The 26,481-nt window shown below is 40.0% G+C and overlaps 1 protein-coding gene across 9 annotated transcripts in view; it reads right to left on the reverse strand.

The window, feature by feature from the left end:
• Positions 1 to 1,173: 1,173 nt before the first annotated feature.
• The window catches only part of atxn7l3a (ataxin 7 like 3a), a 30,644-nt gene continuing 5,336 nt past the window's right edge, over positions 1,174 to 26,481 (reverse strand). Inside the window, exons 1-15 of one of the 9 annotated variants that reach the window (XM_048560411.2) lie at positions 25,776 to 25,831; positions 24,536 to 24,795; positions 24,099 to 24,440; positions 23,721 to 23,919; positions 22,046 to 22,178; positions 19,451 to 19,622; positions 17,056 to 17,153; positions 16,783 to 16,805; positions 16,623 to 16,668; positions 15,391 to 15,422; positions 12,877 to 12,945; positions 12,667 to 12,710; positions 7,955 to 8,026; positions 6,903 to 7,036; positions 1,174 to 6,019 (exon numbers count right to left, since the gene is read on the reverse strand). In XM_048560411.2, coding sequence (XP_048416368.1) covers positions 5,874 to 6,019; positions 6,903 to 7,036; positions 7,955 to 8,026; positions 12,667 to 12,710; positions 12,877 to 12,945; positions 15,391 to 15,422; positions 16,623 to 16,668; positions 16,783 to 16,805; positions 17,056 to 17,153; positions 19,451 to 19,622; positions 22,046 to 22,178; positions 23,721 to 23,861 — 1,110 coding nt within the window. In that variant the 5' untranslated portion in view covers positions 23,862 to 23,919; positions 24,099 to 24,440; positions 24,536 to 24,795; positions 25,776 to 25,831 and the 3' untranslated portion in view covers positions 1,174 to 5,873. Of the gene's footprint in view, positions 6,020 to 6,324; positions 6,668 to 6,702; positions 7,037 to 7,954; positions 8,027 to 12,666; positions 12,711 to 12,876; positions 12,946 to 15,390; positions 15,423 to 16,622; positions 16,669 to 16,782; positions 16,806 to 17,055; positions 17,154 to 19,450; positions 19,623 to 22,045; positions 22,179 to 23,720; positions 23,920 to 24,098; positions 24,796 to 25,775; positions 25,882 to 26,481 lie in introns of those variants that run through there. The other 8 variants (XM_048560412.2, XR_007250402.1, XR_007250401.2 and 5 more) reach the window with 8 other exon arrangements.

Raw genomic sequence — 26,481 nt, forward strand, 5'->3', positions numbered from 1 at the left:
GTACTGACATGCCACAAATGGTACTTGTCGCTCATCAGACCAACACTGAATTTTGCTGTAAATGAACAAAGGTTGTTTCAGTAGACGTCATTGTGAAAGTGCTGAATATTGTGTATTCATCAGTGAATGTCCCTATTTTTGACCTTATGCTCGAGGAAAAGTCATTGATGAAGTAGTTGAAGATCATTGGGACCCAAGCCACTACCCGGAGTAACTTCTACAAAGACAAAGCTGGTTGACATCCAACAACCACAGATCATGTTCCTAGGTAGGACCGGAACCAGTGGAGCGATTTTACCCATCCAAACAAGTAGGTGGTTTTCTCCAGCCAACCCCCATCACTCCTCAGTCTAAGAGCAATTGCCTTTAAGATTCTGCCAAATTGGTCAGTGTGGCACTCCCAAGTCATTCTTAGTGATGGATACTGAAGTTCTCCAGCCAGGACAGCAAATCTCTTAACACAGATTAGTGAAATCTGGTGGAATGGACCAACAAATGGCAGACAAAATCTAACAGACACATATGAAGTGATTCACTAAACTAGGAAAAACGAGAGCTAACCGATGAGGTAGTATTCTAAAGTGGATACAGGGGACTTTGATTTTATGTACATAATTTCTGTGGCACAATAGGCTGAAAGACCATTTTATGAAACCAAAACTCTTGTATAAAGAGGATACCATGCAGAAGGTATGCTAAAACATTATCCAGCATCAACTGGCATAAAGTTTGTGAAGGCATTAGACAGGATGCAGAACCAGTTCCCATGGCTGGTATTTCTGCAACATGGAGATTGGAACTGTTTTCGTTAGAGAAGATCATGGGGAAAAACTGTTACCCCTGTGGGAATGATTGAAAACCAGAGGAAGCCAATTTAAGATGATTAGCAACATAAGAACAACTATTGCCCAATTGTGGAGGGGAGGCAGATTCAATTAGGCTTTCAAATTTTTTTATTCAGTTCCCTTTTGAAGATTAAAAGTTGCACAGCTGCAGGGAAAGGTCGAAGAATAGAACTAGATGGGACTCTTACAGAAAGCCAACATCGATATGACGTGTCAGGGAAACCTCTTGTGCAAACATTCTGAACAAAAAAAGTAGCAAGCATAAATTGGAATTCATTTGGTAAAACTAATTTACCACTGAGACCAAGGCAGACAGTAAAACAAAATGTTCAGTTCAACTGTACACTTTTATTTACATTGAAGCAGCATGTAGTCACTATGGGTTACAGAAACATACAGTGAACCAGCATTTTATTCGGGGATATGTATCACAAATTAAAACTGAAGACCCTATTTGACAGATAACTGCATGCACATTTCGGTGTCACTGCACAAGTCACAAAAACAGTGAGCCAAAATATTATACGCCTTTTTTCTCCACCCCTTCCCCCTACAAAAACAAGAGATTATACACATTATCCTGCTTAAACCTGCATCAAAATAGTAAATAAAACTTGCGTTTCCAGTTTCATAGTCGAAGTCAAATGCAGCTAAGAGACTTTCAGTGCTACTAAAGTGATCTCTGCTTCCAATATAATGCTGATATTAAGGGTACTCATTTTCACAAAGACAAACTAAGCTTTTATTAGCTACGAGGGTATCTTGGCCATTTCTGTAAAAGTCATAGAATCCCTAGTGTGGAAGGAGCATTGAGTTCACACTAACACTCTGAAGAGCTCCCACCCAGACCCATCCCCTACAACCCTACATTTCCCATGGTCAATCCACCTAACCTGCGCATCTTTGAACCATGGGAGGAAACCAGAGCACAGAGGGAACCCACGCAGACACGGGGAGAATGTGCAAATTTCACACAGTCACCTGAGGTTGGAATTGAACTTGGGTCTCTGGTGCTGTGAGGCAGCAGTGCTAACCCTATCAGCTCATAGCTAATAAATCTAGCCACACAGCAAGTATGCATAGTCAAATATAACATTCACCTATAAATAGCATATTGACAAGATTACTCTGTGCTCATGCTCATCAGGTTTGCAGGGTCATAACCTCTTGCGCATGCACGCACAAATTCTAGTCAACCTGTATTATTAACATAATCACAGTTAATTGTAATAATGGAGTTGCTAAATTCAATAGATAATTATTTAAAAGAAATAAACCAGTAATGGGGGCATCTATCAGTCAAGTATAGACAGTTACCAATGTATTGCAAATATAGACATACCAGTGCTGCTACAAAATTTTAGATAAACCATCTGTACAAGACAGTACAGATTTGTCTGGCAGCGTCACTAATAGTACCAAAATAATTATAGAAAAGCCAGTCCCAGTATCTTCAAATACTGACATGAGTAAGCCTTTAGTATCCCAACGGGAACTTCGGCAATGTATTAACACATGCTGCTATAAAGAGAATGATTAATACTGCTCCAGTACCAAATATCTGTACTATTTCACGTAAAAGTGAGTCGATGTTAGAAGTAGAGAATTTGCACGAGGCTCCCACGACAGTGATCATCACTACAAATATTTAAAAACAATTTATCTTTTACTTACTCTCCATCACTAGGATGCATGAATGTTTTTAACTTAAAACTAGGCACAGCACAGCTTTAGTAACATCAAAAAAAGGAGCTTGATGAGTTATTAAATATTAAACGTTGAGGTAACAATTCCACTTTCAAGCACAGTATGTTTATGGGCAAATGTTTATACATACAACACAAGTATGATGTGTATTAGCCTTACAGTTCCATTATAGAATCACATCAGGACATAATTCTGAAAATAAAAATACTTAAAACTATCAACTGTCATGTTACAGTACAGCCCTCAGTAAGAGGATTTCAGTGGTAACCATTTCTATCTGAAACGTTTCATAACATTATAATGCTGCACATCACAGCAACCCATTATATACCAACATAACTGACTGGTTATACTAGTTGCCATTACAGCTCCAAGAGCAAAAGGCAATCTGTCTTAGGCCATGGACTTCATTCATTCTGAACAAGCTATGCTGTTGATGTCTGCTTTTTCCTCTTAAGATGAAATAACTTGCATACAAGACTGAGCTGTCTATATCATCATATTCTTAGGTGGAAACTGATCAGACGCAATGACAACAGACCCTGGATTTAACACACACACTTCTGATTGACATCTAAGTATTGCACTAGGAATGCACAACACTCACCTGGTGCATAAACTATTGAACCAATAAGTGGAAAACTGGAGCAAGTATTTTTGTTAGAAGATAGCAAAAGAACGTATACAGCTATAATCTCGACTGGAAAAACAATGGGTGGCTAGTGTCCTCTCTGACCAGCAGGTGGTACTCCAGCCTGTTACAATACAAACACACAAAAGGCAAATAATCACTTATTACAACTAAAAGGGATTCTATTTCCCAACGTGACAAGCATTCACATGTCCCTAGGAAGGCCAAGTTACCCAAGGGATGAAGAGCTCTTCCTCATGTCCTTCTGACTGGTTCTGTCTGTCCTGATTGCCTAACCCAAAGGAGTTGCAAATTGCAGAAGTTATCAAAAGGAAAAATATGAAGTCTAAGAAATAAAAGCATCAAACATTATCTAGTTGACTGAAATGTATATTTAAAATTTACACTTTAAAATAAAATTGCTAATATGAAAAGCAATGACCATAGCTCATTTTAGGCAGCTACACAATTACTGAACATCACTCTCACCTTATTCACGTAGCACACAATTTTTAAGCAAAAAATTACAGCCAATATATTTGTGGCCATTTAAGCCTGCTCATAGGATATTTCTTCCATGCTCTGCAAGGGCCCAGAATAGATAATATTTATCTATCAAAAATAGACTGCAGCATCTCTGCACAGCAAGGATTTGTTCCATTGCTGTTATTCCTTGATTTACACTGTTTTATAGTCAAGATGCAATAAAACTGGAAGCACAAGTTTTAGTCATATTACATAATAATTCAAAAAGAACACACTCCATGTGCTACGCAGGACAGTTGGCTACAACATAAAATACAAATGCAAGGCATTTGCTGAATTTATTCATGATTTTCTTTGTTTTCCTTTCTTCGAAATCTGTGACATAGTCAGTTTCAACCGCAAAGCATTTCACAACAGTTGCGCTGGTTCTTTTCTCAGGGCCCTGAGAAAGGGCCATATCAAGTCCAGAAGAACCTTGAGTTTAGCACACACACAATCAGACGTAAAGTGCAATGGTTTTTTTAGTGTTGGGCAACATCATGCTGCCTGGCAGGAAGCAACGCATAGACCACTTCTCCCAACAATTATAATGTCAAGAAGCAATCCAGACCCACCCATCTCAGGTTTGCTAATGTATAAACTTTGAAAAAGACTAAATTTCCAGCTTCTCAGATGTAAACACAATGAAATGCCTACTCCAATTTGGTCCCACACGCAAATGACATTTTGTTTTGAAAAGTGGTGACAATATCTTTCTCCAAGTACCTCTCATTAACACAAATTGGGTACTCAGTTTAGCTTAAATAATGTTACGATATCTGTAAAAATGGAGGAAAAAAGGCAGTTTCATAAGAATTACGACAAAGACTTTCCAGTCTGGACAGCATTCACATGCAGTCATCATAGTCCATCCATTAGTACAGATATCTGTAAGCAAGGTGTTAGGCTATGTCACAGTGATCACTACATAACAAACATGCTGTAAAAAATTCCTGTCTTGACCACTTGGATGTATCTGGTGTTAATCAAAAGAGACTTTAAAGTTTGCTACTGTCCATCCATCTTCTGTGCTGCTTTACTCAAAGCTGACAAAAATGACAGCCAAGTGTCTCAATTACAATTGACCACAGTGGAAAGAAACAGGTATCTGGTACTGACAGAATGAATTTCAAACCCACAAGAGATCATATTCAGCACAAAGGCTTTCAAGATGTTGGCTTCATTAAGAAATCAATTTCTGTCCTTCGAGTCCATATTATTACTACATTTGCTGTACTACCATCATTCAAAAAGTGAAATGCTGGGCCACAGTTCAGATTGATCAATCCTTTGGAGATCATAAACAATACAGGTCATAGGAGTTATTGCAAGATGAGAGAGAAACACCCTTCTGTAAGTATACGCACATTTCAATTAATCTTGCAGAAGATTTGGAGTAGGCTGGAACTTCTAAAAAGGTGCACTGAACTAACTTTTGAAGTACAGTCGGAATAAGCCCGTGAAAGGTTACTGTTTGTGATGCTGGCCTCAGTTACTGGAATGATCAGATAAAATCCCTCTCCGGAAATGCATCTTTTAAAACTTACTAAACTTTTAAATTCTATGCATGCACACGTATCTTGACTGCTCCTCTGCGCTTCCCAGCTTTTATGAAGAATACTTTGATCAGAAACCCTAGCCTTTGATAAATACACAGTAACTCCACGAAGTTCCACAGTGAATAACCTGTGCTCTGCTGAAAAGGCAAACTTCATATGGCTGGCACACAAATATCACGACCAGTAATGAGGCATCACAAAATGTTGCACTGCGCACAACAGGGGGAGAGGGGGGGGTTGTAAACTTATAGCTGGGATTGACAAAAAAAAGGGATAAGATGATTGATCTGGATGGAAGTCGAAAACGAGTGGCAGCTTCAGACTTGAGTATTCATTATAGGTGACCCAGGCACATTAACACGATCCAACTGCAACATTTCATCAGCTTTGTATACCCAGCAAAATCCCTCATTCTTTAAATAATAAATAGGAAAAGTTAATGTCAACCATTATAGAATGAAGCCTTCAGCACCAAAGCATCCTAGGGTCAAGTAACAGTCTTGAAGCTAATCCACTTAACAAGTGTCCACCTCTTCACAGGAATCACCAAAGTGAAACTTGCCGAGACAGAACAGGAGAAAAAAAATAGAAGTAGCACCACTTCCTTCAGTTGATGTCATCGTATATGCTGGGAGTGGGTGGAGCTGGTGCTTTCAGTTTCTTCTTTTTGCTGGAGCTCATGCCAGGCGCACTTGGGAGGCCAAGGTGAGGCTTCTTTTTTTTGCTCTTTTTGGAGTCAGAATTGTTGGTACCTTCACATGGAAGAATAAAACGTGTTAGAAACAGATGCTGGCACACTGAAGGTCATTTTACACACTTTTTGAAACAAAACAGACAGACCCCCACCTACCCTACTTCAGGTTTAAACAGCTGGGTATCAAAAGCAACAGCAGGTAAATGATACCCAATACCAACCACAAAGGTTCGCTACTGGAAGTAAATTCTTAAATTCGTTACTAGTTATCTAAGAGGAGAATATCATCCAGGCATTCTAGTCAAATTACACAGCTAACAATAGTTACACCACCAAAGAATAGTAATACACAATAAATTGTACCAAATATCAATCATTTATGACGTTGAAGCACCTCTGCTTGAAAGCGACAGATGTGCACATGACCTGGGTGGACATTCAGTTTGCTTTGCAGCCACGGAGCTTATGGGGAACACTGCTCCGCTGTGAAGATACAAGACACAGCAGGAGATGAGGAGGCACTTTACAATGAAAGCACTGTTAACGACGTTTCAAATGCAAGTGTGGGCAGAGTAGGGTTCACATGTCAAGCTATGCTACCGGCACTCACTGTTTAGGTTCAGAGGTCAAAAATGACCACTTGAGCAATATACCAGAGGGGCTGTCAGCACCAATGAACTCACATCCAACATCATGGATCAGAATCCTAATAACATAATGGGAGAAAACAAGAAGTTAATTTATCTTCCCCCAAAGCAGTAAGACTCAGGAAATAGTAGTAGTGCCAAATCCCACTATAATAAAAGAAATCCCAATTCCTCAGCAAACATGCTGCAGTAAGGCTGCAACGGAAGCATAACTGTGACCTTGGAAATTATACTGGCCCGGTGGTTCGTTTCACTAGTCTAGCATTACCAACCATTAAACAGACAGACACTCACTTGCTTTGGAAGATGCCGAGTCAGAAGGCGAAATGTCTGACGTGCCATCCCATTGCAGTCGGCTCATAAAACCCTGGCTCTCAGAGGGATCATAACTCTCATTTTCTATGCTTACTTCCGATTCTGGAAGGGATCTGAAACAAGGCAAAAGTAAGTCTAAGCAAACACAGCATTCTGCAGTCACACTGTAGCTATTACTGTAACCCCTTAGACCGATTCATAAGCAGCAATACAGCAAGTGAAAAGAGACTGACGGCTGCAATGAATCGAATTATCATTGCATTACAGGATCAAGGATTAAACTGCTTTGCTTCCTCCTGTCTTGATGAGGTCAGAGCATATTATCCATTATGGCTTGTGATTATTTTACAGAAAACAATAGGGATATTGGATGATGTTTTCTTATTTCTAAGTCTGCCCTATTAGAATTTCTACCCACTTAACCGCTTTCTTACCACAGCCCTTAATCTCTGCATTCTTTGGACAAAGATGTCTCGAACATTTTTTTTTCCATTGTCTGCCTTATTGGCTTTCCCATTTGAAGAATAAAGTACCTCTCAAATCTTTTCTGGCGTGCTGCTTTATATTCCAGTGTTCTTATTCATGACACGAAGAGGACATGGTCTAACCTTAGCACAGAGGAAGGGAACTACCAACAATTTTGTAATGGGGTACTGTCCACATGCAAGTGCATGTGGTAGGGTTGCTGAACAGGTAATCATTTAGGTTAATATTTCAGAGCAAACACAGCAAGATACATACTTTCACTGTTAAAATGAGCTGCTTATCACTATTTTCAATAATGGTTGGGAGAAAAAATTTCAATTTTAATTAGGATAAATGTGATGAGGAACTACTAGATACTGGGGTTGATGCAGGTGAAACAGTTCAGATTATAACATATTTGAACAGCAAATTCCCAGGTTTAATTCAAGGAGTTCACTGAAGATGTCTCACTGTGTGATCTAGATATTAAAAGAAAAAACCTAAACAACTCCCTTTTCAAACTCGCTGGAATGAATTAACTTCACTTCCTCACTTATCTGACTTACACTGAAGATCCCAGGAGATAGACCCGTACAGACCGCCGCTGCTCATCTGTGTGTTGAGGGCACCGCAATGATCTGAAAGCCAACAGTGAGCAGTAGTTAAACAGAAAATACCACCTTGTGCTATACACAGTGTACAGTGTGCCTGCATTGAGGGTAAGCATTTAGTACTGTGTATAACGGTTGCCTCAGGGGTACTAGCCATCTCTCCCGCTGTCGAATATAAAAACACAACATTTGGCCTAATAGATCCAGTGGTGCTTATGCTCCAAAAATGAGTATTATTGCAATTCAACTAAAGGGATTAAAAGTTGGTGTTTTAAAATATTCTGTTACTTTGTCCTCCATTTGCAGCAATTGGTTTTGTGCTACATGCATTAATCAGCCAAACACCATTATTTATTCCACTGGTGTTGTGGTGTTTGTACCTCAAAGTTTCGAATAACATCGTACCCCCTCAGGCTTAAATATATTTTTTTAAAAAATGCATCAGCAAATACATCACTGGACTGATGACACAAATACTCATTTATAATTCCACTAAGCAATCAAAGTACCATAAGATAATATTGCACTTGGTCCATCATGGCCCACTCCACGGCTTCTCTGCCTTCAGCCTCAACTTATTTTCTCCTTCAAGGATATATCTATTTTTCTTTACAAAGTTACAGCTGAATTCGCTTCCCCCATTGTTTCAGGCAGTGCATTCCTGACAGCAACTCATTTCTTCACCATGTGGAATGTGAAGGGGAGTTGAAATGATTCACGACTGGGAGGTGCAGTTGTTTATTGCGAACCAAGTGTAGGTGTTCTGCAAAGCGGTCCCCAACCCTGCGCTTGGTTTCCCTGATGCAGAGGAAGCCACAACGAGTACAGCAGATGCAGTATACCACATTGACAGATGTGCAGGTGAACATCTGCTTTATGTGGAAAGTCCTTTTGGGGCCGGGGATGGAGGTGAGGGAGGTGGTGTGGGGGCAAATGTAGCACTTCCTGCGGTTGCAGGGGCAAGTGCCGGGTGTGGTGGGGTTGGAGGGGAATGTGGAGTGGACAAGGGAGTCCCAGAGAGAGTGGTCTCTCTGGAAGGCAGACAAGGGTGGGGTGGAAAAAATGTCTTTGGTAGTGGGGTTGGATTGTAGATGGCGGAAGGGTCAGAGGATGATGTGTTATATCCGGAAGTTGATGGGGTTGTATGAGAGGACGAGGGGTATTCTCTTTTGGTGGTTATTGCGGGGACAGGGTGTGAGGGGTGAGTTGTGGCAAGTGTGGGAGACACGGTCGAGGGCATTCTCGACCACTGCGGGGCTGGGGGGGGGGGGGGGGGGGGGTGGATTGCGGTCCTTGAAGAATGACGACATCTGGGATGTACGGGAGTGGAATGCCTCATCCTGGGAGCAGATGTGGCAGAGGCGAAGGAATTGGGAATAGAGGATGGCATTTTTGCAGGAAGATAGGTGGGAGGAGGCGTATACTAGGTAGCTGTGGGAGTCAGTGGGCTCGAAATGGACATCGGTTTCTAGGCGTTTGCCTGAGATGGAGACAGAGGGGTCCAGGAAGGTGAGGGATGTGTTGGGAGTCAGAAACAATCCTTTGGTTACTAATCTTTCTGACATCCACTCCCGCTGTCAAATCTCATCACCTTCCCAGCTCAAAAGAAGGACAACTCGAGCTTCGTCATACAACGGAGGTCTATCCTTCCTGGTGTCATTCCAATGAACCTATTCTGTAACTTCTTTGTAGCCTGGATATCCTTCCTAGCCCTTGATGCCCAAAACTGAAAATACTGCAGAGGTCTAACCAATGTTTCAGGAAAGTTTAGAATAGCTTCCCCACTGATATGCTTATATCTTTATGTAACAAAATAATGGAACACATATTCTGTTTTCAATAGTCCTTTCAACTTGGCCTCTCAAGTTCTAAGACTTCTACACAGATACCTATCAGGTGTCTCTCTCCACCCATCTCCAAAACTGTACTTTGTTCGTATTGCCTCTTTCATACCAAAATATATCCCTTTGCACTTCTCTGCCATTTGCCACGCTGTCCAATTCATGAGTCTATGTCTCCTGATACCATCCTTCTTGTTTAGGGCATTTCAAATTTTTATGTTGTTATCTGCAAACTTTGAAATTACATACCATTTATCCAAATCTAGGTGACTAATGTACATCCCAATACAATGCGTAGGAAACGCTGTGTTATACTTCATATTAGTCTGAAAAGTAGATCTTCACCACAACATCTGACTTTCTGCAACTTAGCCGATTTCTCATCCATGATGCCACCACCCCTATTATCCCTTCAGTTTCAGGACACGAGGACTTTTTCTTTTTTGAATATTGCTAACATTTTAAGTACCTCCCCTATCATATCAAATATGACCTCCTCCTTCACTGAGGCACTGGAAGCTTTCTTGTCTGTATCAAGTAGAGATACAAAGCAGAGTACCAGGTTCTGTGTCTGTAAGATATCCTTCCGGTCACCTAATCATTCCCACCCTTCCATGATTTCCCTTTTCACTATTTAAATGTTTTGAAAAGATTTTGGTTTTGGTTTTCCTTGCACATTATTTGCCATTCTATTCTCACACTTTCATTGCTCCACTGTTCCTCTTTATAAATCCACTGTACTTACTGCACTCAGCTCAGTTTTCTATTACATTATGAACCTTACTTTTTCATAAGTTTCCTTTTTCTGTTTCATTTTCAATTCTACGGGAGAAAGCTTTTGTTCACATAAAGCTGCTTCAGTGATATGAAGTATGCAGAATAGGCCACACGGCTCACTGCTCCCACAAAGTCTACAGGTACTGCTCGATTGAATTTCTCCTTCTATATCCTTACTAATCTAGTACAGACTTCCCACCTTTCTCCCGCTCCAAATTTCCATTCTGAAGGCCTCCCACTGTTCAACACATATTTTGCCAACCATCTTTTGATTCCATTCCATGTGGGCATATTTCCATTTATACTCACTGAAATCAACACTCCTTCGGGTAGGCATATTTACAGCAACAAGAAACAATGAACAGCAACTAATCTCAAACAGATATTATAATCATTGTTCCTCATATCCCAACAGGGTTTCTCTTGCCTGGCACCCTGCATTTCACTTACCTGCTCTTTGAGGGTGTAGACCCATTGAGGTGCCAACCCAGGTACAGCAACTTCAGCAATATCTCCCAGTCTACAATTAATATACAATTATCTCCTACCTATGTTACCAACAGTAAGATATCTGCAACCTGCATCAGATTCAAAATCTTTATTTGATCCAATGACTAGATAAGATTTGGAATGGAATGTAATGCCTGCTAGGTATCAAATTTCAGATTCATTGGTAGCTTGTGAAAGGAAATTGAATAAATACTTGCAGGGAATTTGGGGAAGATTAGAAGTGTGAGACTAAATGGATTACTGCCAGGATAGACTTGATGGGCTGAATATCCTCTTTCTGAGTTGTTCAGTTCTATAGCCTCTCTCATGGGATTCTATTGTTTCACTCATACATCAGTTTTTTCCAAAGTTATAATACTGTATTTCAACAGCATGGTCTCATACTATTCTATTTACTGGATGAATTGCAGCCAGGAATATTAAGTTACTGATTTCCCATTTTCAGCCCAATCTCTGTTACTGGCACCATATAAATATTCCAGTACAGTTAATAGTGCCAACAGTGCACAATCCTTATTTGCAGTGCATTTACCCTGATGCACTCCGAAATTCATTTTAGACTGCTTCACATATCCCTGCTCCTGTCTGATTCCTTGCTCTCCTGAATTATTTTATTCTATAGCTCCAATGTGGCCAATGCCACCTTTAAGTGAAATACCGTGCATGCACAAGCAAAATCAGAGCGTGGCTCTTAAACTCCGAGTCAGCAGCAATATGAAGTATGCTATAAATAAATGCATTAAAAGTCACGTAGGCCAAAAATCTGCATCATTACGGAGCTGTCATTTTTATCCTGTATATTCTCAACACTTTCCTCCGAACGTTATGGCAGAAGGCTACTTTTAATTGTAGCGAGTTTTGAAGAGATTTGTAGCTCAGGTTGAGGTTCTGGATGTGAGTTTGCTCGCTGAGCTGGAAGGTTAGTTTTCAGACGTTTCAGAAAGCGGGACACAACACCAGAGCTTCACCGGAGGCTCACTGATGTTATCTAGAATGGTGACGAAACATCTGAAAACTAACCTTCCAGCTCAGCGAGCAAAACTCACATCCAGAGAACTTTTAATCGTGTTGATATCAGTTTGATATGTATTCTAATGCTGACGGTATAAATAAGTGTTTTAGAGATAATGGCTGTACGTTATTTGCAATGTTTAAAATTGCATCAAAAGCTTTGCTGCTTTTTCACAAAAGGCTCCGTTTCACTATGAGTGATGTCATGGGTATATCTGCACCTATGCAAAGGAATCATGATGTCCATTTTAGTGTTTGCACCCCATCTTGTGTTGGGAACACACTGTTATTCTACTGCTATTTTCTTCATGCCCTTTGTTCACAGTTTATCTTTACATCCCTACATGCTTCATTACCAGCTCCATGATTTGCCATTGATTCAAACCTTGACAGTTTATGAATCTTTGTTAAGGGGATTTTCAAGAGATAGGTTAAAAAATGTATGACAGGCAGTGGTTATGTATCGTTCCAGAGACTCCGTTAGTGGGACATCTTGTTTCCAGACCAGCTATTTTGTAGGGCTCGTACCTTGTGCACATTTTCTTGGTGTGTTCTGAAATGACTCCACATTGCTGGGAAAAGAAAAAGGCAGATTTACTGAGAACATCTGAAGGAATCTGGCTTAAAAAACAAACAGCTCACAAGAAACTATGAGCATTGAAATTCTTGTTGCTGTACGTCAAGGGCTGTCCAGTTTTCTAACATCATTTGTTCTTTTCTCTGTCATTTAACACTCACCGTTGTAAGCAACGAACGCAACTCTTCAGGACCCAGGCTTTCATAGTTGATGCCAGAATTATTACTGTACTGTGTTAAAGAATAGAAACAAGTATCACTGTCAAGACCAAGAGTTTACTTCAGTCTTTTTCCTGTACTAATGACCCATTGTCCTGTTCAATGCATCAAGGAAACACTCAACTTGTCAACTGATTGGATCTCATCATGCTATTCAGGGGTTTCTGCAAGGGGATGAAGGAGTGGGGAGGAGGAGTGGAGAAATTATGATGGCAGTAAAAGTAAACCAAGAGCAGATAGGCTAGCAGTATGGGAAAGAATGTCAATAATTTCACTGACTTATTTTCTACCACCAACACAAAAAGTGTACTCATTTTGAGGTGGTCCTGAGAAATGGGCCATAATGGATTTTACCTGGCTCCTCTCTATGCAGATGGCTGAAGAAAACCAGAAAACCAAAATAAGTCAAATTAATTTCCTTTCATGTGTGCAGACTGGTGCAAAATCAGGTAAAAACATGGAAGTGAAAATAAACTAGCTTTGTGAACCAGTGGTTGGAAACTCACCTCAAATTTAAATGTGACATCAAGGTTCTAACAATCTGGTTGAGCTTCAAACATATGCTGAGGGTAGAATAGGCAGCTGGAAACAATGTTTGTAGCTTAAGAGGATTAGTCTTCATCGAGAACATACCAGTTCCTTGCCCTATTAGAATCAGTAGTTTGCACCAACCTATCAATCTCATAACTATCTAGATCTTTCTGTTGTTATCACAAACTGGATCATTCTTCCAAAGAACTCTGAACTAATTGTCCCCTACTACTTTAGGGTTCCACGTTTCAATATGAAAAGACTTTAATCTCTTTACGCCATATTCTCCAGTCAAAAACGCCTCTTAGCAAATGGTTACTTGTCTTAGGGTGACCAAGACCAAATAGTCATTTCAAAAGGCCATTATCTCATTTCTGAATGAAGTTAATACTGCAAGTGTAGGGCATGGGCTTGGCAGAACAATAAGCTAAAACAATGTCTTAGACAGGAAACAGAATTTCCCAATTTGTCAGCATACAATCTAGATTTGATGGATTCTCAGGGCTTGAGGATGAGCCTGTACAAAGTGTCTATTAAACATGGTTTCATTTGATAACCTTAATCACAACTGTTTTTCTGAACTGAAACTATATTTGGATTGAGTCAGCATGTCTAAATTTCCTGACATATTGCTGCAGAATGCTAATTACCACCTCTAGGTTGATTATGATGGAAAAAAAGCATTTGGAAAAATCTATTTTAAGCAATGCTGGTAGTATCCAAGTAGTGTTGTACTACACAGGCTTTTAAAGGATTTATTTCCAGGTGACAAACTTTTGTCTTACAGATGTCTTTCTAACCATGGGTAACATGAAAAATTCCCATTTCAAGGACAATGTCAATTTCCTTGTTTCACTTTCATCAATTCATAACAAAAAACACTTCAAATGCAGATGCCCCTTAATAGGTGCAAATGGTACACAAGAAAGTAAGCACACGCTACTCAAATAAAACATGAGACCACCTCAAACAGAACTACTAATACCATTGATAAGCAGTCTTTTCAAAGATAACTTCAAAGCAAAAGCAGAGAACCTTTGATAGCATCAGCTTGTACCTACATGGCTCTTTCATCATAAAAGTAAGTCCCACAGTGCTTAAGTATAAAACACAACACTACACTGAGCTACACAAGGAGATGCCAGGTCAGATGATAAAGTGGTAGATTTTAAGTAGTATCTTGAAAGGAGGAAAGTGAGACAGAATAAGTGAAGAGGTACAAAGATACTATAAAACAGCTCAGGGCATGGGCAACTGAAGGCACAGTTACTAATGGGAAAGGCATTCATACCAGTTGTTTAAGGAACAAGAATTAGAGAACCACATAGCTTGGAGTATTGGAGGAGATTACAGGGACGGGCAGGGGAAAAGTTATGGAGATAATTGAAAATTGATGAAAATTAGTAACAAACCCAATTGCCTAATTGATGTCGTTAGTAGACAATACTTAAACAATGCAAAATGTTTAATATACAAGTAAAACCATGACAAACTAAGGAATGAATGATTATTTTGACAATACAGAAACCTAATTGCAATGACAGGCATTTAACTAGAAAGGCAATATTTCACATTTGCTCGTTGGGCCACCTAATAGGACATTACTCATTCGCCAGTGTGGAGCTGGAGGAACACAGCAAGTAAGGCAACATCAGGGGAGCAGGAAAGTTGACGTTTTGGGTCGAAACCCTTCATCAGAAAACATGAAGGGTCCTGACCCAAAATTTCAATTCTTCTCCTCCTCTGATGCTGCCTGACCTGCTGTGTTCCTCCAGCTCCACACTGTATTGACTCTGACTCCAACATCCACAGTTCTTGTTATCTCCATTACTCAGTCCTATGCACTAATTTACAAATCAAATAAATACAATAAATTGTGGATCATACACACAACCAAATAGGCAACACAAAAGTGAGTATTACCACCTTATATGGATCAGAGTTTCCACTGAGTTCTCCTGCAAAACAAAAAAAGCAAAAAATAATTTAATACAAAGCTATCTCACCTACTTCAGGGTCTTACCTAGAAGAGAAAGGAGAGCTTCATTCCCTGATTAGAAAGTGTACCTCAGTTTCACACAGTATTTAAAAACAAAAAAGACTTTCTTTTTCCTGTTTCCCATTATTTCTATAGGTCTAAGCAGCTATCTGGTGTTTGTAGTCGTTCATCATGGATGAGCCAAGAGAGTGAATGTTAGCAATCTATACACGTGATAGAACTAAAGCTTGTATACAGGCACATCCAGTAATGAGTCACAGCACTTAGCAATAGAAACCATGGTGAAATTTTCCTAATGTGCTCACTGGCATGAAACGAAATTAAACATCTCCACCTTCCACTCTACTGAAATTAGAGTCAACACTGTTTAGTTATCAAACATGAAGCCGATGCCTCAGTGCTGTACTTCAGTAAATTTACTTAAATTATTTGGGGTTCACGATGCACTTCTGCAAAGCCACAGTGATGCTGTTAAATTGAGAATCGTTAAACACTTGATATTTTCAATACTGGTGATTCTCTTCCTCATTTGATACTGTTCAGCTGCCTCCAGTGGTTGCAGTTTCTGAAGTTCGTGTTTCTTGAACTTTGTCCTCAGTAAGTAGGACTGGCTGACCTTAGAATTGGATTACCATTTCAATTTTTTGCATTCTGTGACAGAAATTAAAAACATACCCAGTTATCACCTGTATCCTAAAAAGCAACAAAAAGTTCAAAGAGAAACATGTAGTATAAGTTGGATGTTGCTACATGTTGAAAATGAGTTCTTCATAAAGTGTGACTTGGAGGAAGAGCGCTTTGACAATCAGCTTGCATTTTTTGCTGCTAGGTTCACGTATGTGGTTGATCCTTGTGTTCTTGTGTTTTGAGTCTCTGGTATTTCATTATTTAGGAAATTGATAAATAGATAAAACAGAAGCATCGTAATGGATTTTCTTAATGCAGCACTATATTTGTCCAACTACTCAATGCCAAGTAGGGAGCAGGAATCAAACCAGGAACAAACCACAACTTATACGCTCTCGGTGCAGGCAGCATTAAAGTGCTGAATCACTGGGAGAGTTCTCTCTACCTAGAGGCTTTAAGTGAAAAATAAAGGCACCAGATTTGTATTAGTGTACACAGAAATGACAGAAGCAGCTCTGCAAAACAAACTCACCATTTTTATGTTTGAGAGATTTGGATCTCCGTGGTGAATTGGGATTCTGAAAGACAGAAACAATTCTTTAAGCAGTTGCAGTGGTTGGTTGTACCTACCACTGAGGCAAAAAACAGGAGCTTCTCTCCTGAAATACAAGTAACTCTAGGCAGGTACATACCTTATCAGATTTTCTTTTCTTAGCTGAATGAAGTAAAAGAAAAAAAAAAGTGTTAACTAGCGGCAAAAATAGTTTCACAAATCTAGTGCCCACAGGGGGCAAAAATGAATACAACCAATCAAGTGAAAACCTATTTTGGGTTACACCAAACTGGTCTAGCAAGCATTTAAGACAAAAACAGAAAAATATCACTAGTAAACTTGAGGTGCTAGACTGCATATGGAATATATTTTGATCGAAAGGCCAAGGGTAATAAACAGTGATAAAATTTACCTTTTTTTTCAGATCCATACGACCAGTCATTATCATTGATGTCATCATTATCCTCTTGGTCACTTTCAGATTTGCTGAGGTTGTTGCTACTGGCTATTCTACAATATAAAATGAAATACAAATCACCCCTAATACACACATACTCCATGGCTAAAATTACGCCAGTGGTTATCATAACACCTATTCACAAACATGTAAATTTACAGAAAGTGGCTAAATACACAATTCAAAGCATATCTCAGAGTGAGGACATTTAGCAATTTGGAAAAGTTTGACAGGTTTGCTACTAAATACTTCCATCTACTAGACTCTATGGAAATTGTTAAGGTGGAGGGCATTAACTGGCAATCCACACATTTTCCTATGTACAGTAGAGTGAAGGATCATGTGGTGCAGTGGCGGTATATCTAGCTGGGCCAGTAGATGAGAGGAGAATCATGCAATTCTGAAAAGTTTAATTTAAAATAACTAAAGCAGACTGAAGGGTCTTCAGTGCAGTGGTAGAGTCCTTATCTTGAGGACAGAAGGTCCTGGTTCAAATCCGTCTTAGGATGAGACGGCCATGGAAACGTGTCATAACACATTCGAACAGGTTGGTTAAAAACAAAACATGTTATTAAGGGTTTTGCAGTTCAGTGGTAGTGTTGCTACCTCTGGTTCAAGCTACAGCTGCTTCAGAGGCATGTCACAACATGTCTGAAGAGGTTAATTAAAAATATCCAGAAGCTGGCTGACCATAAGGCCAGGGTTCAAGTTCCAGTTGGCCTGGGCGCGTTTAGTATGTCCAACAGATTGATGAAAATAACCAGGAGTAGACTAAAACTCTAACTATTGAATTTGAAGATGCATGGTACCACATCTCTCTGTAAATAAAAGCTTTTTTTAAATGTATGCTTCAAGGGCTTTATTCATGCCACAAGAAATGATGGTGGGTCCACTGTTGTTTTGTTATTTATACAAGCGATTTGATTTGTATGTGATTAGAGAGGGAATGGTCAGTAAGTCTGCAAATGACACCAAAATTAGCAGCGTAGCGGACAGTGAATCAGGTTATTTCAGAGTGCAGCAGGACCTTGATTAGATGGGCTGAGGAGTGGCAGATGGAATATAATTTAGATAAGTGTAAAGTGTTGCATTTTGGTAAGGCAAATCAGGACAGGGCTTACAGACTTAATGTTAGTGCCCTGGGGAGCGTTGCTGAACACACAAACCTTGGAATGCAGGTTCCTAGTTCCTTCAAAGTGGAGTCACAGGTTGATAGGATAGTGAAGGCGGCATCTGATACACTTGCCTTTACTGGTCAGTGCATCGAGTATCAGAGTTTGCACATTCTCCCCGTGTCTGCGTGGGTTTCTTCCAGGTGCTCCGGTTTCCTCCCACAGTCCAAAGATATGCAGGCTAGGTGGATTGGCGATGCTAAATTGCCCAGTGTTTAGGGATGTGTGGGTTATAGGGGGATGGATCTGGGTTGGATGCTTCAAGGGGCAGTGTGGACTTGTTGGGCCAAAGGGCCTGTTTCCACACTGTACAGAATCTAATCTAATCACATTGTGGCTGTACAGGGCACTTGGTTAGGCCGCTTTTGAAATACTACATTCAGTTCTAGCCTCTCTGCTATAGGAAAGACGCTGTTATACTTGAAAGCGTTCAGAAAAGATTTACAAGGACGTTGACAGGATTGGAGGGTTTGACCTATAGGCAGAGGTTGAATAGGTTGGGGCTATTTTCCTTGGAGGGTCAGAAGCTGAGGGGTGACCTTGTAGAGGTTTATAAAATCATGAGGACATGGATAAGATGAATAGTCAAGGTCTTTCTTCCAGGGTATGGGAGTCCAAAACTAGAGGCCATAGGTTTACAAATGAGGGGGAAAAGATAAAACAGGGACCTAACAGGCAACTTTTTCATGCAGACAGTGGGGCATTCATGTAATGAGCTGCCAGAGAAAGTAGTGGAGGCTGGTACAATGACAACACTTTAAAGGCATTTGGAGGATTACACAAATAGTAAAGGTGTAGAGGAATATGGGCCAAATGTTGGCAAACAGGACTAGATTAATTTAGGATATCTGGTCGGCACGGACAAGTTGGACCGAAGAGTGTGATTCCATGCCGTACAGCTCGACGATTCCAAAGAGAACCTTAGCTCAGGTACAAACACAGGGAATGCTGGAGAAACTCAGCAGATTTGACAGAAGCTGTGGAGTGAAACAGTTGATGTTTCAAGTCGAATACGACTCTTTTTCAGTTCTGAAGATGAGTCATACCAGACGCAAAATAATAACTCTTTCTCACTCCACAGATGCTGCCAGACCAGCTGAGTTTCTCTAGCATTCTCTGAGCTTGTTTTAGATTTCCAACACTATAGCATTTTATCTTAGTTCAGGCAGTTAGCTGACCTCCTGTTAGCAATCCGACTACTGTTGCGTCCCATTCCCAAGCACTTTTCCAGGTGGGGAGCAAAGCGGGAGGCAGCAATACTTCGACTGCAGTTTGGACATTCACACTCCTTGTTCTTCCACTGGTTATAGACTTGACCAAAAATGTCCACACCTGGCTGGTCCACGATTTCTGAAATGTGAGAATGTCACTAATTAGTTTATTGAAAATTGCCACCAAAGTGGTTATACTTCCCTCACTCTACTGTAATTCAAAAGTTGCTCAAAATCTGTGCTGTATTTGTGCCAGCAGTTAATTTTGATACAGAATCTGAACAAGTCTTCAAGTTCAACAGTTCTCTTCAATCCCCACTTTAAAAAGCACTCTTCAAACCTATGAGTTTGTCCTATTCCCTTGCCCTCAAATACAATTCCCAATTATCCTAATCCCTCTGTTTACAACATTCGGATAAAGAATGGAGATCAGAAATAGGTACCATTTCCTTTCAGGTAGGCTTCACAATTTCCCCCACTGCTGTGGGGTGCATTGACTGCTTCATTTATTGGCATTTCTACAGCAAATGAAGTATTGTAATATATATATGATCCACTATAAAAGAAACAGTGGAGAGATAAAAATTACACAGTCTCGTCCTGACACAGAAGAATATAGACACGTGTTTCCTCCTCTTACAAGATGTAGTGGGACACCTCTAACTGAAGGAGGAAAGACAGGGTAAATGCTGTGAGGATTCTGAGGAAACCCCAAAATTCTTTTTACAAATTATTATACCCAGTTTGCTTTTAGAACATATTTGGATATAATGCCTGATAACCTGTGAATTTAATGCATTTGTTGTTTTAAGGGAGACTTGAAACTTTGAAAAGCTCCACTCACTAATTTATCATACTCCTCTGAAAACGAGATCATCTCTGTTCTAGGCACTCCAAATTATGAGATCTAACTGAGATAGAACTTTTCATAATTCCAGCAAGAGGGTTAAGTGTGTGCAGTACATTGCAAATGCATCAACTTGTTCTTTATGTAAGTGTTTAAAAGATGGAATGCAGTACAGGGCGGAGGAGTATCACCAATCTCTCCCCTCTAATGTACAGTTCAAACCTGATGAATTGGCATATAGACACAATTTTTGGCAGCAGCTGTCATTGGACTAAAAATGTTGGCCTCTCTTCAAGGTGAAGGAAAGCATAGGCTGTGGAACTGGATACTTAAAGATGCTACGTAATAACTGCAGTCAACTTATTTTCAGCTAAAAACCCAAAGGATTTTGAAAAATGGCTCTAAATTAGTATTAGAATAAAACAAAGTCCTGTAAAGATGGATTTTCATAGCCTGTTCTGAATCCAACCAAAGCAATAATCTTTTGGACTGTTAACTAACCACTGATCGTATATGCATACTGCTAATGCCCAAAATCTACAGTGGAAGATCAGTTTCACCTTCATTTACTCAATGCAGGCAAGAACTCCCAAGTATAGTTCTTGGTAATGTTGTATCAAATGGAGCATCTGCCTTATTTCTTCGGTAGTTTCAAAAATAATTTCAGGGTTTTGCAGTCTACACACTGTAAAATTTCTAAGTGTGGATTTTCTAACAAATCATTACATCTTTGTAAGTGGACAAGAGTTCGCAGCTTAGATTATGGCTGTGACAAACAACACAAACCCTCACCCCCAACCCCCTCTGCCGCATCAGTTCTAACCAAAGTTAGCAGGTTAACTTTTCCTCAAAAAGGTAGAAGAAACAGTCAGAATAAGCTTAAAAGTTGGCAGAGAGTTTTAAATGGGCAGGAACCAAATTAATCAAACAGGACAAAGAAGTGAAACCCAGGATGAAGAAACACACTGTGGGGAAAAAGGGCACACTTGATAATAAAATGCAAAATAAAAAATTTGATACAAAATAATTCTTCTAAACCCCTTCTTGATAATTTAAGCCTAACATGCTGCACATGGAAGATAACAATGAAGAATCTGAAATTACCTTCAATTAAAATTCTAAATGGCAGATAATTGGCAACGCTTCTGTAAGTGATCAATTTCTTGCCAAAAACAACAGCTACTGTTCAACTAAAATAGCAGAAACATTCATAGGATCTACAGGGCAAGATGTCACTGAACAGAATGCAGTATTTGCTCATCTAGTCTTTGAAATTCTCTAAAAGAAAATATCATCGAACCGATTTTCTCTGTCTCCTGAGGTTTGGTCACCCCAGCTCAATTTGACAGATGCTAGTTCTCGAGCAGCCAACTTTCAATTTTAAAATCTGCTTGTGAGTGTTAGCCTGCCATTCTGGCATAGGCCAACCAAACACAGTCTTTCAAGCTGGTGTCACTTTGGGACCATTAGCTGATTTTTCTTCACCCTACCCTGAAGGGCTCTGCAGCTATTAACATTATCCCAGCTGTCATCCTGACCGAGGCTTGAACCTGGGACATCCCCAATCTTTATGATTTGGCACAAGAATGGGGTACTGCCTTTCTTCACTAACCCTGTCCATAAACCATTGTCTACTTTTGCTCCCTGCTATTGCCAAAAAAATGATAAACACAAAATAATGCCTCAAGGCAAGTACCCATTCCAAACAAACTTACCAAAATCCTTCATGCTGTCTGGGTCCGTCTCATCCAAAAAGAAATAACCACACTTTACAGCTCGATGCACCTCAAAACAAAGTCCCAGACACGCATCATCTACGAGATCAGAATAGATCTCATGAGCTACGGCCTGAAACACAAAGCTCACAGGTAAATGGAAAGAGATTCAGAAAAAGAAACACCGAGGCAGTTAACTGATTTGGCCTCAAACACATCAAAGGAAGCTCTTCGCTTCACATATGCTTCCTTACTGAGGAAGCCGGTTTTAAAACAGTTCCTAAAATATTATGAATAGTCATCACAAAACAAGAAGCAACTTTCAGAAAAATGATGAGCTATTTAAATTGTTAGAATTACTGGTGTTAAGTTGGCCTGACAAGGAGAGTAGTGCAATACCATGCCGGCAACCTTAAGCAGGGTGTCCTGGACATTTAACCATTTGTGAGCTTGTACTGACCTCTTAATCCCAAACTAAATTGGTCCATGCTTCACCCTACTGGCTTCTACGAGACCCAGCATCAAGTTGCAACATATTCCAATAGATCTTCTGCAGAAAAGAGCAGCAAACCACAAGCTGGACACAGAAATATTAATGTGATGTCACACAAGCATGAATGGTGAGGGTAAAACTCGATGGCGCATGAGATATAGATTCACCATTTTGCTCTTTAATCTGCTAATCTACTCAGGATAACAACAGATGGCAGTCAGGCTAATGGCATGCATGACCCAAAAGGTTCAAGTTTGCTGCCAGAAATCCTTCTATTTAAATCATTAGATACAGATTACACCTTTCAGAGCCCTGTTGATTATATCTCAGCACTTCAGATCATGGTTTTAAATGCCTGGGTGACGTCAGCCATTGCTTACCCACCTCTTCCCACTTCGACAATAAAGTCAAGCATGCAGGGAAGCCAACTGATGAGAGCAATTTTCTGTGAAACAAACTGTGGTTTATTCCTCATTATTCAGCAGAACAATTCTGAGACCCAATGGAAATGCCACAAGGAAAGGCCAACTGCCAATAAACACAGGCAATTCCCATGCAGGATACATTGTGAACCTGAGGCTCAATGCCTGGAAGTTGGGAGCCAGATGTGATGGAATGATGAGAACATAAGAAACAGGAGGAGAAAGATACATGCTCCCTCAAGCCTGCTCCACCATTCAATAAAATCATGTCTGAATTTCTACATTGAGCTCATGTTTTTAATTCATCTCCATATCCCTTGATTCCCTTAATTGCCTTGGTGCTATTATCAGAGTATGGAATATATTCAATGACTGAGCAACCATAGCCACCTGCATAGAAATTCAAAAGAATTGCACAAGTATGGAGATTTTTCCCCATTTCAGTCCAAAATAACAGAACCCTTATCCTGAGGCAATGTACCCTTGTAACAATGGTGGCAATGCCTCTTAAGGGGCTTAGCCTTGTGACAATCTCTTGATAAACAATCAGGTGCTACCATTTTAAAAAAAACTGCTAAAAGATGAAGCAACAGAATACACAGATATCCAGCATTGAAGACAGAACGTTTATTCAGTCAACAAACCAAAAATGCATCCTCAACATAAAGAAGCATGTGATAAATAGCAAAAGAATTCAACACTGGGACAATGAGTTATGTAACCTGGTGACAAGAACAGAAGAGGGTGTTGTGGTACTGGCCTGCTCTGTGGAACTTTCAGGGGTAGCGTCAAAATCCATGGCCTGGTCACTGTGCTCTCTGCTCATCTGTCTCTGGTCTCGTTTTAGCTGCCGCCAGTACTTCTGTTTCTTCTCTGACGATACCCTCTTCAGTTTGGGCATGGCTGCAGAGTTTGCACAAAACGACCTTCTTATGAACTGACTTCTCTCGTCATCTGTTCTGTTAGGTTAGAGAGCAGAAATTTAGGCTCATCTAAATGATGCCGAGAAGCTGAGCAAAATTGTTCCAAGTTTAGTCAGTGCGAGTGGTCCACATGGACAGATTCAATTCCCAGTGACTGGCACGCACTTTGGAAACACTGACTAAAAGTAAAAGTTGGAATCAGTTAGCGTACTCACCAGCAAATCTGGAGCCACTCTATTCACTTTTCTTATTGAGGAGCCGTCAGGTCTCTGGATGACGACCTTCACTTGTGGCCAAAGAATAATCTCCTTCAAAGTTCAAGATTTGATCAAAAGTATTCTTTCCTTTGACTCTAGTATCCTCTAAAATATAAAAAGACGGTGCTGTCCCATTGATCTCCTACCAGTGGATTGGCAGAGTACAAGCTCACTTTGAAATTATCCATCATCACTGGAGACTACGTTCAACTCGAAGAGACCAAGAATCTGTACACTCAGTTACAGAGAACATCAGATATCTGTGAGTGAGCTTCACAGGAGAAGATCAAATGCCTGGGACTGAACAAAGATGGCTGGTCAGGTGAAAGAGTTCAACGTATCCCTCAATTAATTGCAGAAAATGGTATCATTGCAACATTAAATGTTGGACAAACCTGCAGTTAGGAGTTTTCATGCACACATCTTCGCAAATAAATGGACAAAACGAATTCTCATTGCATCTCGCAGTGCGAATCCAAACAGTTATCCATGTCTGTTTCTCAGAACACCAAAGTTTAGAAGATGAGGAAAAAGTGCTCCTTAGACAAAGGAAGTAGACGTCTTGCTTGTTTCTCCTCTGCATCACGGCAGTCATAGCATCAATCCAAGCTTTTTGCTTGATAGTATGGGTCAGGAGACCACAGCAAATAAAGAGCTTTCCACATGAAGAAGCGCATGTTGAAATTGGGAAATAAGAAGAAACTGAGAAATATCCAAGAGTAGTCAGCCAATGGGATGAACATGAAAATAAAAGCATGCTTCCGCTATATGTTCCACGTCAGGCATCAGAACAAGAGTGGCAACATATTCAGAGACTAAAATTGATTCTGTTGTGGGAGAACATGGTTATTTCGCTATTGTAGTTAACCAACAGCAGGAACACTATGTTATAGGTACCAGAGGAACCTGTAAAATTGGTGCCCCGGTGAAGAAGCTCAGCTTCCCAGCAGGTAATTCAGCTACATCTGACTAAACAATTTCATTTGACTACTGCCTCAAACGTGAAACCAGTACCTTGAATATATCCTTAGAAACACATGACCAGATAACGGGAGGTCATCTATGAGTGCGTGAAAAGCAGAGAGAAATGGGGTCAATTGTAGACACAGAGTGGCAGACAGACTCAAACTGAGAAAAACAGACACACACGAAGAGATGGCTGGACGTGTGTTCAAAGACTGTAATAAAACCAAGGGGCAAAGAGGTCACCAATGACAAGAAGTTGGGAGAAGATTGCAGTCATAAGAAAAGCCCAAAACACACCCCAAACCCATAACAGAAATAAAACACAAGATGATCACTAAAACTGCCAGACTCAATTCTATAATAGGCAATGCAAAGCAATGGTTGTGGCTTAAGAGATACTAAGGTAACCTGTACGTCGATTATTTTGAATCCACTATTCTGTGTCAAAGCACACATATCATATGCAACACATACTCCTTCACAAAGCATAATGATATTTGTTTTCACACCATTCAATCCTAGTAAGTGCATATTCTCTCTTGCAGCAAATGCAACATCACTCACTGGATATACAGTATACTCAAGCCCCCAATAAAGTCAAGCAAGTACGTACAACCAGAGCACAGTTATCAAAAATAAAAATCAATTCCCAAATCTCCAGCTCCTTACCTCAGATTTGCTGTTCTCTGGGCCAGATAATGACATTTCCTCCATTTTCATTGGCGATTAGTATTCTGCAGTATTTCATTTATACATAGTAACAAGGTGATCACTGAATATTGAGAAAGTGAAAAGTAATAATCAGTTAGGAATTTGCTGGGAAGTTAAACTGTTAGTTGTCTTCTCAAAAACACTAAAAACTCCAATGGCTGCTATTAATTACAACTACAAAATAAACTGACATTGTTTATGATGGAGATGATGCTGACATCATTTGGCTTTAAGCATATTAAAATATCAGCAATCCACAAAATTAACGTTTAACACATTGTTGCAAATTTGGCATAAACGTGCTTACGTGTCCATCATAAGAGAACTGATAACTGCATTGCCTGGCAATCTTTTGTGCAAGCTTAATGCTCCCTCATAAATAGGACCCGAAGAAATAGACATAGAACAGACACTAGAGATTTTTTGCATGTAATAATTCAAGCGAACACCAAAAATTAAAAAATGATCTTAGATGCAGAAGGTGTGGAAAATGTATCAGTCGCCTGCTAGTAGTTAAATATGAGACCCCAATCTTGACTTGTGCCGAAACAGAAACGCCAACAGTTGGAGCTTGGAGACACTTGAACCTAAGTGATGACTTTCCATGCACATTATGTAAATAAAAACAACCTTCAGGATTGAACATTCTGTGGAAAAGAAAACA

Source organism: Stegostoma tigrinum, chromosome 31, assembly GCF_030684315.1.
Source record: "Stegostoma tigrinum isolate sSteTig4 chromosome 31, sSteTig4.hap1, whole genome shotgun sequence".
Taxonomy (NCBI): Eukaryota; Metazoa; Chordata; class Chondrichthyes; order Orectolobiformes; family Stegostomatidae; genus Stegostoma; species Stegostoma tigrinum.